The sequence below is a fragment of the Bombina bombina genome, chromosome 4, assembly GCF_027579735.1.
Source record: "Bombina bombina isolate aBomBom1 chromosome 4, aBomBom1.pri, whole genome shotgun sequence".
NCBI lineage: Eukaryota > Metazoa > Chordata > Amphibia > Anura > Bombinatoridae > Bombina > Bombina bombina.
This window is the reverse complement of record NC_069502.1, coordinates 1,168,643,542-1,168,658,264: the sequence shown is the minus strand read 5'-3', so window position 1 is coordinate 1,168,658,264 and position 14,723 is coordinate 1,168,643,542. Positions and strand designations below refer to the sequence as shown.

The following is a 14,723-nucleotide window of genomic DNA, read 5'->3' as shown; positions in this document are numbered from 1 at the left end:
GGTGATAATGAATTACCCAAAGTTCTCACCTTTCTGGACACAAAAGTGCAGCCAGCACTTAAAACATCTCTAAGTTTATCATCAATTTGCAAAATTGGCAATGAATCTCTGATGATACCAGATATTTTATGGTATTTACTGCTGTAAGTGGTGATAAACTTTTGCTTTCACAACATTAGAACTACATTTAGAGACAAATAAGGAGCCTCTTTCCAAAACATCCACTTGCTTCTTAAAATTTACCAGGGTGTCCCTCTTATATCCTCTCTTAACAAATCTATTTGTGAGATCACTGGCATGATTCTAAAGCGCTATAAACATAGGCATTGTATACAAGGTAACATTTATAGGGATCAAATGGGTAAAGGGCCCTGCCGAGAGTTTCACTGTTGTAGTCAGCTCTTATGAAGGTGATTTATAAATAGCTGGGCTCTTAGGCTTATATGCTAAGGGGGTTCAAGGTGGATAACAAAGTAGGAGAGGAACTGGGGTTAGGAAAGTTTAGTGTAGGTTGTATGCATCACTGAACAGTAGAGTGTTTAGGAAGCGCTTGAAGCTTTCAAAACTAGGGGAGAATCTTGTGTAGCGAGGCAGAGAGTATGTTCTTGATACTAATACTACCTAGCTATAATCGATAAGTTCTTTGAATTGAGACCCAGTCTTGTGAACTGAACAGATTACCAAAGCCAGATGACTTGTAATTCAACTTGATTTTTAACCCATAATAATGTCTCCCTCTTCATCTTTAGATTGTATTGATTTAATTCATTGTAACCTCCCTTGCCTCATATAAAAACTCACCTGCATTTATTCTATTTTATTTGAATTTATCTTTCTTGAACACAAATACACATTATAAACCAACTCAGAAACTAATATAGGCATCAATATAGTGATTGTAAGCTCTCTAGCAAATAATGCCCTGTAATCCTTCCATTCCAGTCTGCCCTCCCTGTCTTGTCTGTATTTATTGTTCGCCCTCTGCTGTTGGCACATTACAAATAATTATTATTTAACCCCTTCTCAAACCGGTGTAGATCTAAGTCATGCAGTGCAAGGCCCAGCATCCCGCATAACGTAAATCTACATTGGACTTGTTGGAAGCTCATGCAGTCTCGGTTGTAAAGTGACAACTGAGACTTGCTCTTTGTGGGCTGCAGTCATCTGCCTTCAAATGGTAAGGGAGCACTATTCGTGCCCTATTCCATATGAAGCCAGATTGCTTGATTGTGACAGACAGTAAACCTAGGTAGGCTGAGGAACAGCAATGCACTAATGGGAGCTAGCTGCTGTTTTTTGGTGGTTGCAAATATGTATATATTAGCTCACCTGATGAGTTCAGCTAGCCTCCAATAGTGCATTAATGCTATTTCAACAAGAATATTAAGCAAATTTGACAATAGAAGTAAATTAGTAAGTTGTGTAAAATGGTATGTTCTGTCTAAATCATGACAGAAAAATGTAGGGGGTCATGTCCCTTTAATAATGTAAAATATATCTACTAGTTACTTTAGATTTAGCATAGTAATAACAGTTAGGCTTCTCACAGATGTTGAAAATTCATGTGGCATTTTAGAAAGGTTGAAATGGTAGCAAAGTCCTGTTAATACTATTAATATGATAACCATAACTACAACCTTAATTGTAACCATAATGTTAGAAATAACCCTTGAAGGGTCAGTAAACACCTTGTAATTACAAAGTATTTCCAACGTAGAGTAATCTATCAACAGAGTCTGAATATTAGAACCGATTAAGAGCTTGTTTGCTGCAATTGGTCTTAATGGTCAAACTATATCCACCACTTTTCTTATTTGTAGTAGCCAATCTGGACTTGCTCTAGAGATAACAGGGCTTGCTTCTTTCATTGTGTTTGGCCTCAGTAGAAATGATAAGATAACAAACTGCATATAATGGACAGATAAGTAGCAAGGTTAGGCTCGTGAATTCTTCCATGTGCTCTTACAGCTTCCAGTAGTAGGAAAATAAGTAAATTATTAGAAAAGATGGTAAAATAAATAATGAAAGTGCATTGCAAATCATTTTACATTACATTCTCTAAGTATTTTCTGGCCGTCTAATCCTAAACATAAACATGTAGTTATATGCAATAGTGACATAACATACTTAAGAATTTTCTTCTTGTACTTTAACGTCCCTTTTAGCCCAAGTTAAACACTTGGGGGTCAATTTATCAAGCTCCATACTAAAGACCGCTGCTCCATAACCTGTCCGCCTGCTCTGAAGTGGCGGATAGAAATCTACCCGATCGGGTTGATTGACACCCCCTGCTAGCGGCCGATTGGCCTCAAATCTGCAAGGGGCGGTATTGCACCAATGATAAATTACGACAGCATATGCTGTCGGCATTTATCGATGTGCAGCGGACATGATACGCTATATCGTACCATGTCGGCTCGCACATTAGTAAATTGACCCCTAACCCTTGACTTTAAATTAACCTGAAACCATAAGCCAAACTCTAACCTCTAATTCTCACTCTTAGGCCTTGATATTCAACACATAGTCAGACCCATGAGAACTTTGGCCTCATCAGTCTCGCAGTCTGAGGATTTGGCAATATATTTAAAAAAAAAATGGGCTGACCCTCTCTATTCTGACAAATGGCAACGTCTCTCCCAGGAATTGCAGCTTCTGCCCACATTGCCACTCATCTGCGAAATCTGAGGTGGTGGTGTCTGTAGACTGTTCAAAATGGTTTCTGTGTATGAACACTTCAAATAATGCATATATATATTTAACACTGTACATTAACTACATTTCACACACATGGAGGGCAGTGCTTTGAATATTACACACTCACAGCGATGTTTCCCCATTAAAATACAGGATGCTCCCATGTAATGCTCATCAAACTCACACAGAACGCAATATATACACATATACGTCATGTCTGTGATCTACCTGTCATGATCCGATCATTGCTGTGTTGCTGCGGCTCCTGGATCTCTCTCTGTATCACTGTGGGTGCATCACGTTGCCTAGCAACCTGATGCGGCCTTCCTGTGTTACACCCCCACATGTCACTGGCCTTTAAATCTTCGGCGGGACTTTCCTTTGCTGTCCGTTTGTCGGATAGCATTCCTGCTTCCTGATTCTTGGCTCCATGAGTGTTTTCTCTGCTACCTGCTTTTTGGATATTTGACCATTGCTTTGCCTGACCACTCTTTTGCCTCATCCTTAATCCTGCTTAAAGGGACATTGACCATTGCTTTCAATGACCACTCTGCTGCCTCATCCTTAAACCTGCTTAAAGGGACATTGACCACTGCTTTGCCTGACCACCCTGCTGCATCATCCTTAAACCTACTTAAAGGGACATTGACCATTGCTTTGCCTGATCACTCTATTGCCTCATCCTTAATCCTGCTTAAAGGGACATTGACCATTGCTTTGCCTGACCACTCTGCTGCCTCATCCTTAAACCTGCTTAAAGGGACATTGACCATTGCTTTGCCTGACCACTCTAACGGATGACCCTCTGCCTGCTTTAAAGTGATACTGACCTCTGCTTTGCCTGACCACTCTAATAGACCATCCTCTGCCTGCTCAAAAGTGATACGGACCTCTGCTTTGCCTGACTACTCTAATGAATCATCCTCAACCTGCTTTAAAGTCTCTGTACCTTGTACTCTCTCATCTCATCTAAAGACTGTTCCCTGTCCCTGCATCACCTGTGAGTACACAGTTTTATTTTCCTGCATAATAACTGTTTTTGTTTCTTTCCTGAGTGGGTCACGTCCTGCTTTCCTCTCAGTGTGTTAGTGTGTGTTTATATTATCACTCTAGCAGTTGGGTCTAATCCTGGACTTATTATTTACGGCTGACACTACCTATAGGAAATGTGTAGATACATGTAGACTATGGAATAAGATTACTGTCAAAAAGAAAGTATGTGTGATTCTTTATCATTGTACATAAATTGTGAAATACGAGTACAAATATAATTTACAAATACAACTTTTTTTTTAAAGAAATACATTTTTTTAGAATATAAATAAAGGTTTTTTTTTGTTTTTTTTTAAGTACTATTTAGAATTTTTGAAGAACAATCTTTTTTATTTGGAAGTATACTTTTCTTTTTGGAAATACAATACTTTTTTTGCTTTGGACCTACATTTTTTTTATTACACTTCCAGCATGTGTCAAAATATAGTAAAATATGAATGCTGGTTCCCATTTTGCTAAAGGACTTGTGATGGCACAATAAGTCAGTTCAGCAATTTGCCCGGAAACTAGTTATTGCTTCTTTATGTTTAATTGAATGTGGAGAAATGACTGACAACCCTAGCACATCTCAGGTAAAACGTTTAACATTTATCATGTAACATACAACATGGCTTAACATGCCTATAGTGATTATTCTCATTTGCATCATACAAAACTATACAGATAAATATTTTAGATGTGCCACGATGTGCAGCGGACATGATACGCTACTTTGTATCATGTCCGCTCGCACATTGGTAAATATACCCCTAACTGTACAATGCCAATGCTCAATGCAATTTAACAAAAGAAAAAGCCGAGATTGTATGCAACTGTTCATAAAAAATACAATTCTAATTTCTATCCAATTATAATTTACTCTTAGGGGTCAATTTATTATTGTGCGGACGGACATGATACGATGTAGCGCATCATGTCTGCCGCACATCGATAAATGCCGACAGCATACCACCCCCTTCAGATTCGCGGACAATAGGCCACTAGCAGGGGTTGTCAATCAACCGAATCGTATTCGATCAGGCTGATTGCTGTCCGCCACCTCAGAGGTGGCGGACGAGTTAAGAAAAAACGGTCTTAGGACCGCTGTTTCTTAACTTTCCGTTCAGGCGTAACTGAAGCAGCATCCCCTGCTTCATAAATTGACCCCTAATAGTGTTTCTAATGTATATAATGAAATGAGAACCATACAAACAAAAGGGAGGACACTGATATGTATAGATTGTAACAAGTCCCAGCTTTCAGGGAGAGTGGCTATGCCGATTCAACCCCACGGGATACAGAAAAGCATTTATTTGCATAATACATTTGTTTAGGTGTTGGGCAAAAGTTCCATGTATAGTAGATGAAGCTAGTATCAAACAAGTGATCAAAGGCGTAGAAAGAAGCTATCGCTAACCACCGGCTGTAGGTTCTGTCTCTTTTTATCGTTTTTTGGACTTTATAAAAAATTTTTTTTGCAGAGTATACACATTTAATAAGTGCTAAGAGACTTTAGAGCAAGGTTGAAAACACATTGACTGTGTGAGTTTTTATATTGTAATATACACATTAATTATGACAGTTTATTTGGGTAAGAAAATGTCTTTTTTATGTTGTCATTTACCATACAACATGCTTCACTAGGAGGAATTTCAGAGAAAAATTTGCACTAAATGCCATTGAATTTTTCATTTTTCAACAGAAATAGAGCCTTGTTTCTTTTATTTACCTATCAAATATATATATATATATATATATATATATATATATATATATATATACACAGTGTATATTAATATACTGTATATATTAGTGGATAACCCACGGTAGTGAGCTAGGCCATTTTGGTATATTTTATGCCATTGTTTTGCAGTCAAATGTAATTATATTAAAGAAAATCGTTAACCTTTTCTCACTGAAATTATTTACATACCACTTGTGCATTCATAAGATAAATGGTTGTAAAAGCATCTCTGGGATCTCCTTTGATCAGAAATTGCTGACATGCATGACTTTGCCTTTACTTTTGGAAATTAGAAGGCCACTACTTGGAGCTGCGCACCACACTTCTGAAATCCCAGGCAGTGAAGGGGTTAACCAGTTAGCTGTCAATGGTTACAGTATTCTAGTTTAAGGATTATCTTCCCACTTGACACCTCACTCCTCCCTGATCCCTGCCAAACAGCTCTTTCCCCCCTACCAACCACACTCCTCATCACCTTCTTAGGTACTGGCAGACAGTCTGCCAGTATTAAAGGGATATATATATATAAACAATTCTGCAATATACTTTCATTATTTATTTTGTCCCCTTTTCCTGTAATTCCATTTGGAAATTGTGAACTTTTTAGTTCCTGTTAAAAAAAGGAAGTGCAGAACACTGTTATATTCCACACAGCCATTGTCTGCACACTCTAGTGACTTATTTATTACTGTCCCTAATTGGCCACATCAGGGAAGGTAACTTAAAGGGACATTATACTCTCATTTTTTCTTTGCATAAATGTTTTGTAGATGATCTATTTATATAGTCCATGAAGTAATTTTTAAAAAAAAAAATGTTTAGTTTTGCTTATTTTTAAATAACATTGCTCTGATTTTCAGACTCCTAACCAAGCCCCAAAGTTTTATGTGAATACTGTCAGCTACCTTCTCCAGCTTGCTCCTGTTTGTGTAAAGGGTCTTTTCATATGCAAAAGAAGGGGGAGGGGGAGAGTGTCTTATTTACCACTTGCAGTGGGCTTTCCAGCTGCCTTTTCAACAAAGCTAAACTGAGAGCTTCTAAGTAAGTTTTTAAACAGTTTTATACTGGATTTTTATATCGGTATCTGTGCATCTTATTCTTTATAGTAGTGTCTATTACATGCAGTTATATAAAAATGAGTGTATACTGTCCCTTTAAGTAACAATATGGCAGCTCCCATTGTTTTAAAATGTTAGACTTATTTTGTCAATATTTAAACAGGCAAGTATGTGTTATTCTGAGACTAATATTTTCTTTGAATGCATCATTATATCTAGCATTTATTTAGTGTTTAATGTTCATTTAAGTTTTAGGGTATTTTTATTTTTGCATAAATTAATTGTATTTATTTATTTTCTGCAGTGTAGGTTCCCCTCTTATCATACCACATCCCTGATACCTCCTAAAAAGCTCTGTAACCCTCCCTTCTCCCAATGGTGTCTGCCATCTTAGGTATTGGCAGCGGTAACCAAATTGTTTTTTTTTTTTGTCTGTAGTGTATTGGTCCCCCCTCCCCCTCCCTGCGATCGCTCATGAAGGGTCCCCCCACACTGATTCCCTATTTTTCTGTAGAGCAGCAACCCTTCCCCCTCTAGCTTCCAAACTTTATTTTATGTAGTGTAGAGCCCCTCCCACTCTCTTTCTATACCTCCCCCTCTGCCTCTGTGCCAACCACATGCCTCCCTCCTTCCCTCCCGCACCTCCCACTGTCTGTAATAATCTAGCAATCTGCACTCATAAGGTAAGGAATCACTGATCGCGCTCTGTTACCATATGCAAACAGACGCTTGCAGCTCAGGAACAGCAGCACTCGGCAATCACTATGCAGCCGAGACTGCTGGAGCTTCCTGAAACTGCGACATATATTTTATACAGTACAATGGACAATGTACCGCATTATTTATTTATATGTTAATTTGGCTTAAAGGGACAGTCTACCATAGAATTGTTATTGTTTTAAAAGATAGATAATCCCTTTATTACCCATTCCCCAGTTTTGCATAACCAACATAGTTATATAAATATACTTTTTACCTCTGTGATTACCTTGCATCTAGGAACCTTCTTCCAGCCCCCTGATCACATGACTGTGACTGTTTATTATCTATTGTCTTAAATTTAGCATTGTATTGTACTAAATCTTAAGTAACCCCCTGTGCCTGAACACAGTGTTATCTATATGGCCCACGTGTACTTTCTGTCTTTTTGTGTTGAAAAGAGATTTAAAAAGCATGTGATAAGAGGCAGCCCTCAAAGGCTTAGAAATTAGCATATGGGCCTACCTATGTTCTATCTATCTAATGGTTACTTGTAAAGCGCAAACTAATCACCCGTGAGGGTCTCAAGGCGCTTTGTTTAGTTTAAACTAAGAATACCAAGAGAAAAAAGCAAATTTGATGATAAAAGTAAATTGGAAAGTTGATTAAAATTAAAAATCCTATCTGAATAATGAAAGTTTAATTAATACTAGACTGTCCCTTTAAGGGGTTAACATGTCTAAAGTGCTTGCTCTGCCTTGTTTTTTACAATAATGTAGTAAGGAATAGTTATTTTGTCAGCCATTTCTTCACATTTAATTGAAAGCAAAATAGACTACAGACGTGACATCACGGGCACGATCAAATATACCGCGCAGGTTTCGGTGCAAGCGTGGAAACCTGCGCCACCCGTAATTTCACCTCGCACATCGGGGTATTACATATATGGCGCCGGCATTTCCTAAGTGGCGTAAGTCGGATAAACTAGCGATGTCCAGAAATAAGCGTAAATACAAATTTCTGGAGTCGCTAGTGACTTACGGCACTTTAGAAACTGCCGGCGCCTAAGAAAAGTAAAGAAAATAACAAATCTCCCATAAAAGTCTAACACGCCTCCCAAAAATAAGCCGACACGTAAAACCCCCTATATCCGCAATCCCCCCCTCTCATTACTAATATTAAATGTATTAACCCCTAGACTGACAACCCCCCACAATGCAATATGCCTATTTAAACTATTAACCCCTATATCCGCCATCAAACCCACACCACAAGTAATAACTAAATTATTAACCCCTAAACCGCCATAGCCCACAATGCAATTAACCTATTCAAGTATTAACCCCTAAACCTAAGTCTAACCCTAACCCTAACACCCCCCTAACTTAAATATTATTTAAATAAATCTAAATAATATTACTATTATTAACTCAATTATTCCTATTTAAAACTAAATACTTACCTATAAAATAAACCCTAAGATAGCTACAATATAACTAATAATTACATTGTAGCTATTTTAGGGTTTATTTTTATTTTACAGGCAAGTTTGTATTTATTTTAACTAGGTACAATAGCTATTAAATAGTTAATAACTATTTCATAGCTACCTAGTTAAAATAAATTCAAATTTACCTGTAAAATAAATCCTAACCTAAGTTACAATTACACCTAACACTACACTATCATTAAATAAATTAAATTAATTAACTACAATTACCTAAAATTAAATACAATTAAATAAAATAAACTATAGTACAAAAAAAACAAACACTAAATTACAGAAAATAAAAAAAAAAAATACAAGAAGTTTAAACTAATTACACCTAATCTAAGCCCCCTAATAAAATAAAAAAGCCCCCCAAAATAATAAAATTCCCTACCCTATACTAAATTACAAATAGCCCTTAAAAGGGCTTTTTGCGGGGCATTACCCCAAAGTAATCAGCTCTTTTACCTGTAAAAAAAGAAATACAATCCCCCCAACATTAAAACCCACCACCCACACACCCAACCTTACTCTAAAACCCACCCAATCCCCCCTTAAAAAAAACTAAAACTAACCCCTTGAAGATCACCCTACCTTGAGCCGTCTTCACCCAGCCTGGCAGAAGTCTTCATCCGATCCGGGCAGAAGAGGTCCTCCAGCCGGGCAGAAGTCTTCATCCGATCCGGGCAGAAGAGGTCCTCCAGCCGGGCAGAAGTCTTCATCCAAGCGGCATCTTCTATCTTCTTCCATCCGACGAGGAGCGGCTCCATCTTGAAGACATCCGACGCGGAGCATCCTTCCTGGCCGATGACTACCCGACGAATGAAAGTTCCTTTAAATGACGTCATCCAAGATGGAGTCCCTTCAATTCCAATTGGCTGATAGAATTCTATCAGCCAATCGGAATTAAGGTAGGAAAAATCCTATTGGCTGATGCAATCAGCCAATAAGATTGAGCTTGCATTCTAATTGAGGTTTAATGAGTAAACCTCAATTAGCACCTCAATTAGTGCTAAATATGCAGTCTGGGGTCTATTCGGTCACCCAGAAGACCAACTTCCTGCACAGGAGCTGATGTCTGTGTGGACAGAAAGGAGACACAGGTGCCTATATGGCCTAGTATTGTTGGTACAAAGATATAGATGCAAACAATGAGAGGAATGGTACTCACAATGGATAAAGCACCTCTTGTGATGCTATAGAAGCATGAAGGGATCAATTCAGTCACCCAACAGACTTATAGCCAGGCATCCAAGTGGATTCAGTGGTGCAGAGGATCCCACAGTCAACCAGAAGGAGATTTTCCTTTTTGCTGAGAAGTCTGTGTAGTGTCTCTGCTAGGAAGCAAAAATAGCTACAATGTAATTATTAATTATATTGTAGCTATCTTAGGGTTTATTTTATAGGTAAGTATTTAGTTTTAAATAGGAATAATTGAGTTAATAATAGTAATATTATTTAGATTTATTTAAATAATATTTAAGTTAGGGGGGTATTAGGGTTAGAGTTAGGTATAGGGGTTAATAACTTTATTATAGTGGCGGCGACGTTGGCGGTGGCAGATAAGGGGTTAATACATTTAATAGGCTATGTGGGCTATGGTGGTTTAGGGGTTAATACACTTTATTAGTTATTGCGGTTGGGGATTGCGGTTGACAGGTAGATAGACATTGCGCATGCATTAGATGTTAGTTTATTTTTCCAGGCATTTTCGGGAGTTACGGTGCTCCCATACTCAGCGCAAGGCCTGCTACGGCTGCCTTTTATGGTGAGGTAAAAATGGAGTAAGATTTCTCCATTTTCGCCACGTAAGGCCTTGCGTTGGATATTGGATACCGATTTACGACGCGGTCCCATGTTAGCCTATGGGAGTAAAAATTGCGAGCGACGGGTGAAATATACGGGTGTAACTTGTATGCTACGCCTTATATGTGATACCAAAACAGCGCAAAAACCGGCGTCACCGGCTTTTGCGCGGCGACGCTGCATATGTAATGGAGGCCCTCAAGTCCTTTAGTAGAATGGGAACTAGCATTTATTTTTGTCAGTGTTTTGACACATGCTGGAAGTATAATTTACAAAAAAAAAAAAAAGTTCTTAAAAAATAAAAAATTGTATTGTATTTCCAAAAAAAGAAAAGTGTTCATACAAAAAAGAAGACTGTACTTACAAAAAACTAAATTGTACTTTAAAAAAAACAACTGGATAACCCCTGCAGCACAAGACAAGCATACCTGCCCTTTACCCCTTAACGACCAGCGCCGGTGCTGGTTCTCTCTACCGGGATCTCGCTAAAAGTAGCGAGATTGCGTTATTAATGCATGCCTCACGAGTTGGGCAGTGCGGAAACAGACGGGCAGATGTATCAATGCAGAGAGGGAAACTCTGTGTCCCATTCTGCATCGGGCAGCGGTGGTGCCAATTGTTGGTGGTGTGGGTGGGTTAGGAGAGAGGTGAATGGGCGGCCCATCATTGGAGGAGGGCAAGAGTGGGTGGGACCGCTACGCTACATAATTTTTATTTAGAGCGGTAGTGAGTGGGAAGGGTTGGGGGCTATCATTTTGACCCATGTACACGGGCTTTAAGACTAGTTAAATTAATACATTGTTGTTTAGTCTTTTAGTTCTTGTGGGCTGCTGTTCATCCGTGTGTGACGTGTAAATGGGATCATTTACATTACATTCAACATAGGTGGCAATGCTATTTTAAATATATCGCCAACATCGCCACCCACTGAGATGTAAAGCTCCTCTCGGCAACACTGTCTTCAAACACTGATTTTGGACATTCTGAATATTTCACAGGCAATCTCATTTCTGCGACAAATACCATTTGAATATATTGTCATATTTTGTCAATTTTAATCATCAGGGCCCAATACCTAATTACCTTGTAATATCTTACCTTACCATCCATCCCAGCCCTAATTTATGCAGTACAGCTCCCTATTATAATTTAGATTTACATGTATTTCTTAATTCTTTATATTGACCCATGTTATTTAAATTGTGCCATTAAAGTCAATGACACTTCTATAAGTAAAAAAATAAAAAAATAACTAATTTCCCATACAAATTATATATGACTACATATGTCATACAAGCAGTACTAAAAAAAAAAAAGTATAAAATGGACCACCATTTTTTTTTTTACTTTTCATAATACCAATGTATAAACTAGTAGAAATATGAGAATATATATTAATACACTCACCCATGGCCTTTTCCAGACTATGTTACTCAAATTGAATTCAGCCTCCAGTTTAGGACCAATGATGCTTATGTCTGCTGGAAAGACTTCATCTTTAAACAAGATGCGTTTTTTAAAGTGATAATCTCTTAGAATATCAAAGTCCTGATTCCTAAACTTCTTTGGATTCTGCAAACTTCCACTCACGCCGTGACCTTGTTGCTCTGGGTGTGCATTAAATCCTGGTGCCTGCATACTGATTAAATTGCTGAAAGAGAAATATAGATTATTATATTCATGCAGTGTATTTTTTTCTCTCAAACAGATGTTCTTTTATAGAACAATCCTACTTTTAATTGTCAGGATGGTAGAGTGTTTTCCCATTCCAGTGATAAAGCTCTGACAATTCAAACTAAAATACAACACACAGAGAAAGTCCAGCACTCACTTACAAGCTCTCAGCTAAGAATAAAAGCAAAACTGGAAGAGTTAGTTACGGCATTTGGCCAAATGGGACAAGCCCAGGTACCTCGTCAAGGTCCCTTCCAAAACCTGGGTCCCTAAAACAGCCACACAATGCCAGCTCTCAATCCAACAAACTGGGAACAAGTGAAGGGTGCACAGGTTTATGAAATCACCCTAGACATATACAAAACACGGAAGGGGACTGCACTCTCAGAATGGACTGAGTACACATCCCATAACCCTGCAACATGCTCAGCCCTGAGTGCTCACTGGCACTCTCAGGAAGCTGTGCTTTCCCCAGAGTCACAGGTAGTTAACCCAAGACAGGCCTGGGTGCAAGGCCCATAGGGAAAATTACAAAACAAATTAATACAACACACATAGAAAGTCCAGCACTCACTTACAAGCTCTCAGCTAAGATTAAAAGCAAAAATGGAAGGGTTAGTTACCGCATCTGGCCAAATGGGACAAGCCCAGGTACCTCGTCAAGGTCCCTTCCAAAACCTGGGTCCCTAAAACAGCCACACAATGCAAGCTCTCAAATCCAAACAAACTGGGAACAAGTGAAGGGTGCACAGGAATATGTAATCACCCTAGACATATACAAAACACGGAATGGGACTGGACTGGGTACACATCCCATGACCCTGCAACATGCTCAGCCCTGGGTGCTCACTGGCACTCACAGGAATTCACCAATAAAAAGTAAACCCTTATGTCGCTCCTAGCTTATTGAGCTTTATAGTAACAGTTTGATAATGACATGATACCTTTAGTGACTCTCTTTGATATTATTCAAAAAACATTTTAGAGGTATCTCATAAGGCCACATGGATTGTAGGTTGTGTAAGTGTATACATTCAGTGTGTTCACAAAAATATACATAAAAAATTAGAATGATGTCTTTATTGAAAAAAAAAAAAACACAATTTAGTTGCTTAAAAGGACATGAAACCCAAAAAAATATTTCATGATTTAGGAAGAACATACAATTTTAAACAACTTTCCAGTTTAATTCTATTATCAAATTTGTTTCATTCTCTTGGCATTATTTGTTGAAGGAGCAGCAATGCACTACTGGCTTCTAACTGAACACATGGGTGAGCCAATGGCAATCGGTATATATATTCAGCCACCAATCAGCAGCTAGAACCTAGGTTCTTTGATGTTCCTGAGATTACCTAGATAAACCTTTCAGCAAAGAATAACAAGAGAAGGAAGCAAATTAAATAATAGAAGTAAATTTAAAAGTTTTTTTAAATTGTGTGCTCTATATCATGAATGTCTAATTATGACTTTACTGTCCCTTTAAAGGGACAGTAAACACCTTAATTATCTTTATTCCTTTTTGCATAAACAAATTTTGCATAAACAAATTAAAGGGACAGTATACACCACTTTTTATATAAATGCATGTAATAGACGCTACTATAAAGATGATTATGCACAGATACTTTTCAGTATAAAACCTTTTAAAACTTACTTAGAAGCTCCCAGTTTAGCACTGTTGAGGAGGTTAGGCTGTGACAGCCACTGAAATGGGCTGAGAAAGCAGAAAGAACAAACACTTCCCCCTTTCCTGCATATGAAAAACCCATTACACAAAGAGCAGGAATCTGTATACATCAGTATACATCTACAACTTTGGGGCTTGGTTAGGCATCTTAAAATCAGCAAAATGTTAGTTAAAAATAAGCAAAACTATACTTTTTTTTCAAAAACACTTCCAGATGGACAATATCAATGTATCATCTACAAAACATTTATGCAAAGAAAATCTAGTCTACAATGCCCCTTTAAAGGGATAATAAAGTAAAAAAATAACTTGCATAGATAATTCAGATAGAGCATGTATTTTTAAGACACTTTAAAGTGACTTCTATTTTCAAATGTGCTTTGTTCTCTTGGTATCCATTGTTAAAAAAGGATGTTTACATATCCTACGCTAGTGGGAGCTAACTGGTGGTTGGTGCCTGCACACATTTGTCTCTTGTGATTGGCTAACTAGATGTTTTCAGCTAGCTGACAATGTTCCTTCAGCAAAGGATAACAAGAAAATTAAGCAAAATTGAAAATGGATGTAAGTTGGAAACTTGATTACATTTGTATGTTTTATCACAATTACAAGAGAAAGTCCCTTTAAGTAAAAGCTGAAAACAATCTGAATCAATTGTATAGTTCTTTCTAATGCTCTGTCACTGTCTGATATTGACAACTCCCTTAGTAAAATTGCTGCAAGTCTGAGATGGACACATTGCTTAAAGGGACACTGTATTATAAAATGTGTTTAACCCTTTCACTGCCGGGACTTTAAGACAAAAACTTGCCCAAAATAGCAGAACATTTTTAG

The 14,723-nt window shown here is 37.9% G+C and overlaps 1 protein-coding gene across 2 annotated transcripts in view; it reads right to left on the bottom strand.

Moving 5' to 3' along the window:
- Positions 1–14,723, bottom strand: part of LOC128658135 (calpain-13-like) — a 278,722-nt gene that overhangs the window by 231,659 nt on the left and 32,340 nt on the right. For both annotated transcript variants that reach the window (XM_053712635.1, XM_053712634.1), the window contains exon 2: positions 11,933–12,176. In XM_053712635.1, the coding sequence (XP_053568610.1) occupies positions 11,933–12,163 (231 nt within the window). In that variant the 5' untranslated portion in view covers positions 12,164–12,176. The remainder of the gene's footprint in view (positions 1–11,932; positions 12,177–14,723) is intronic.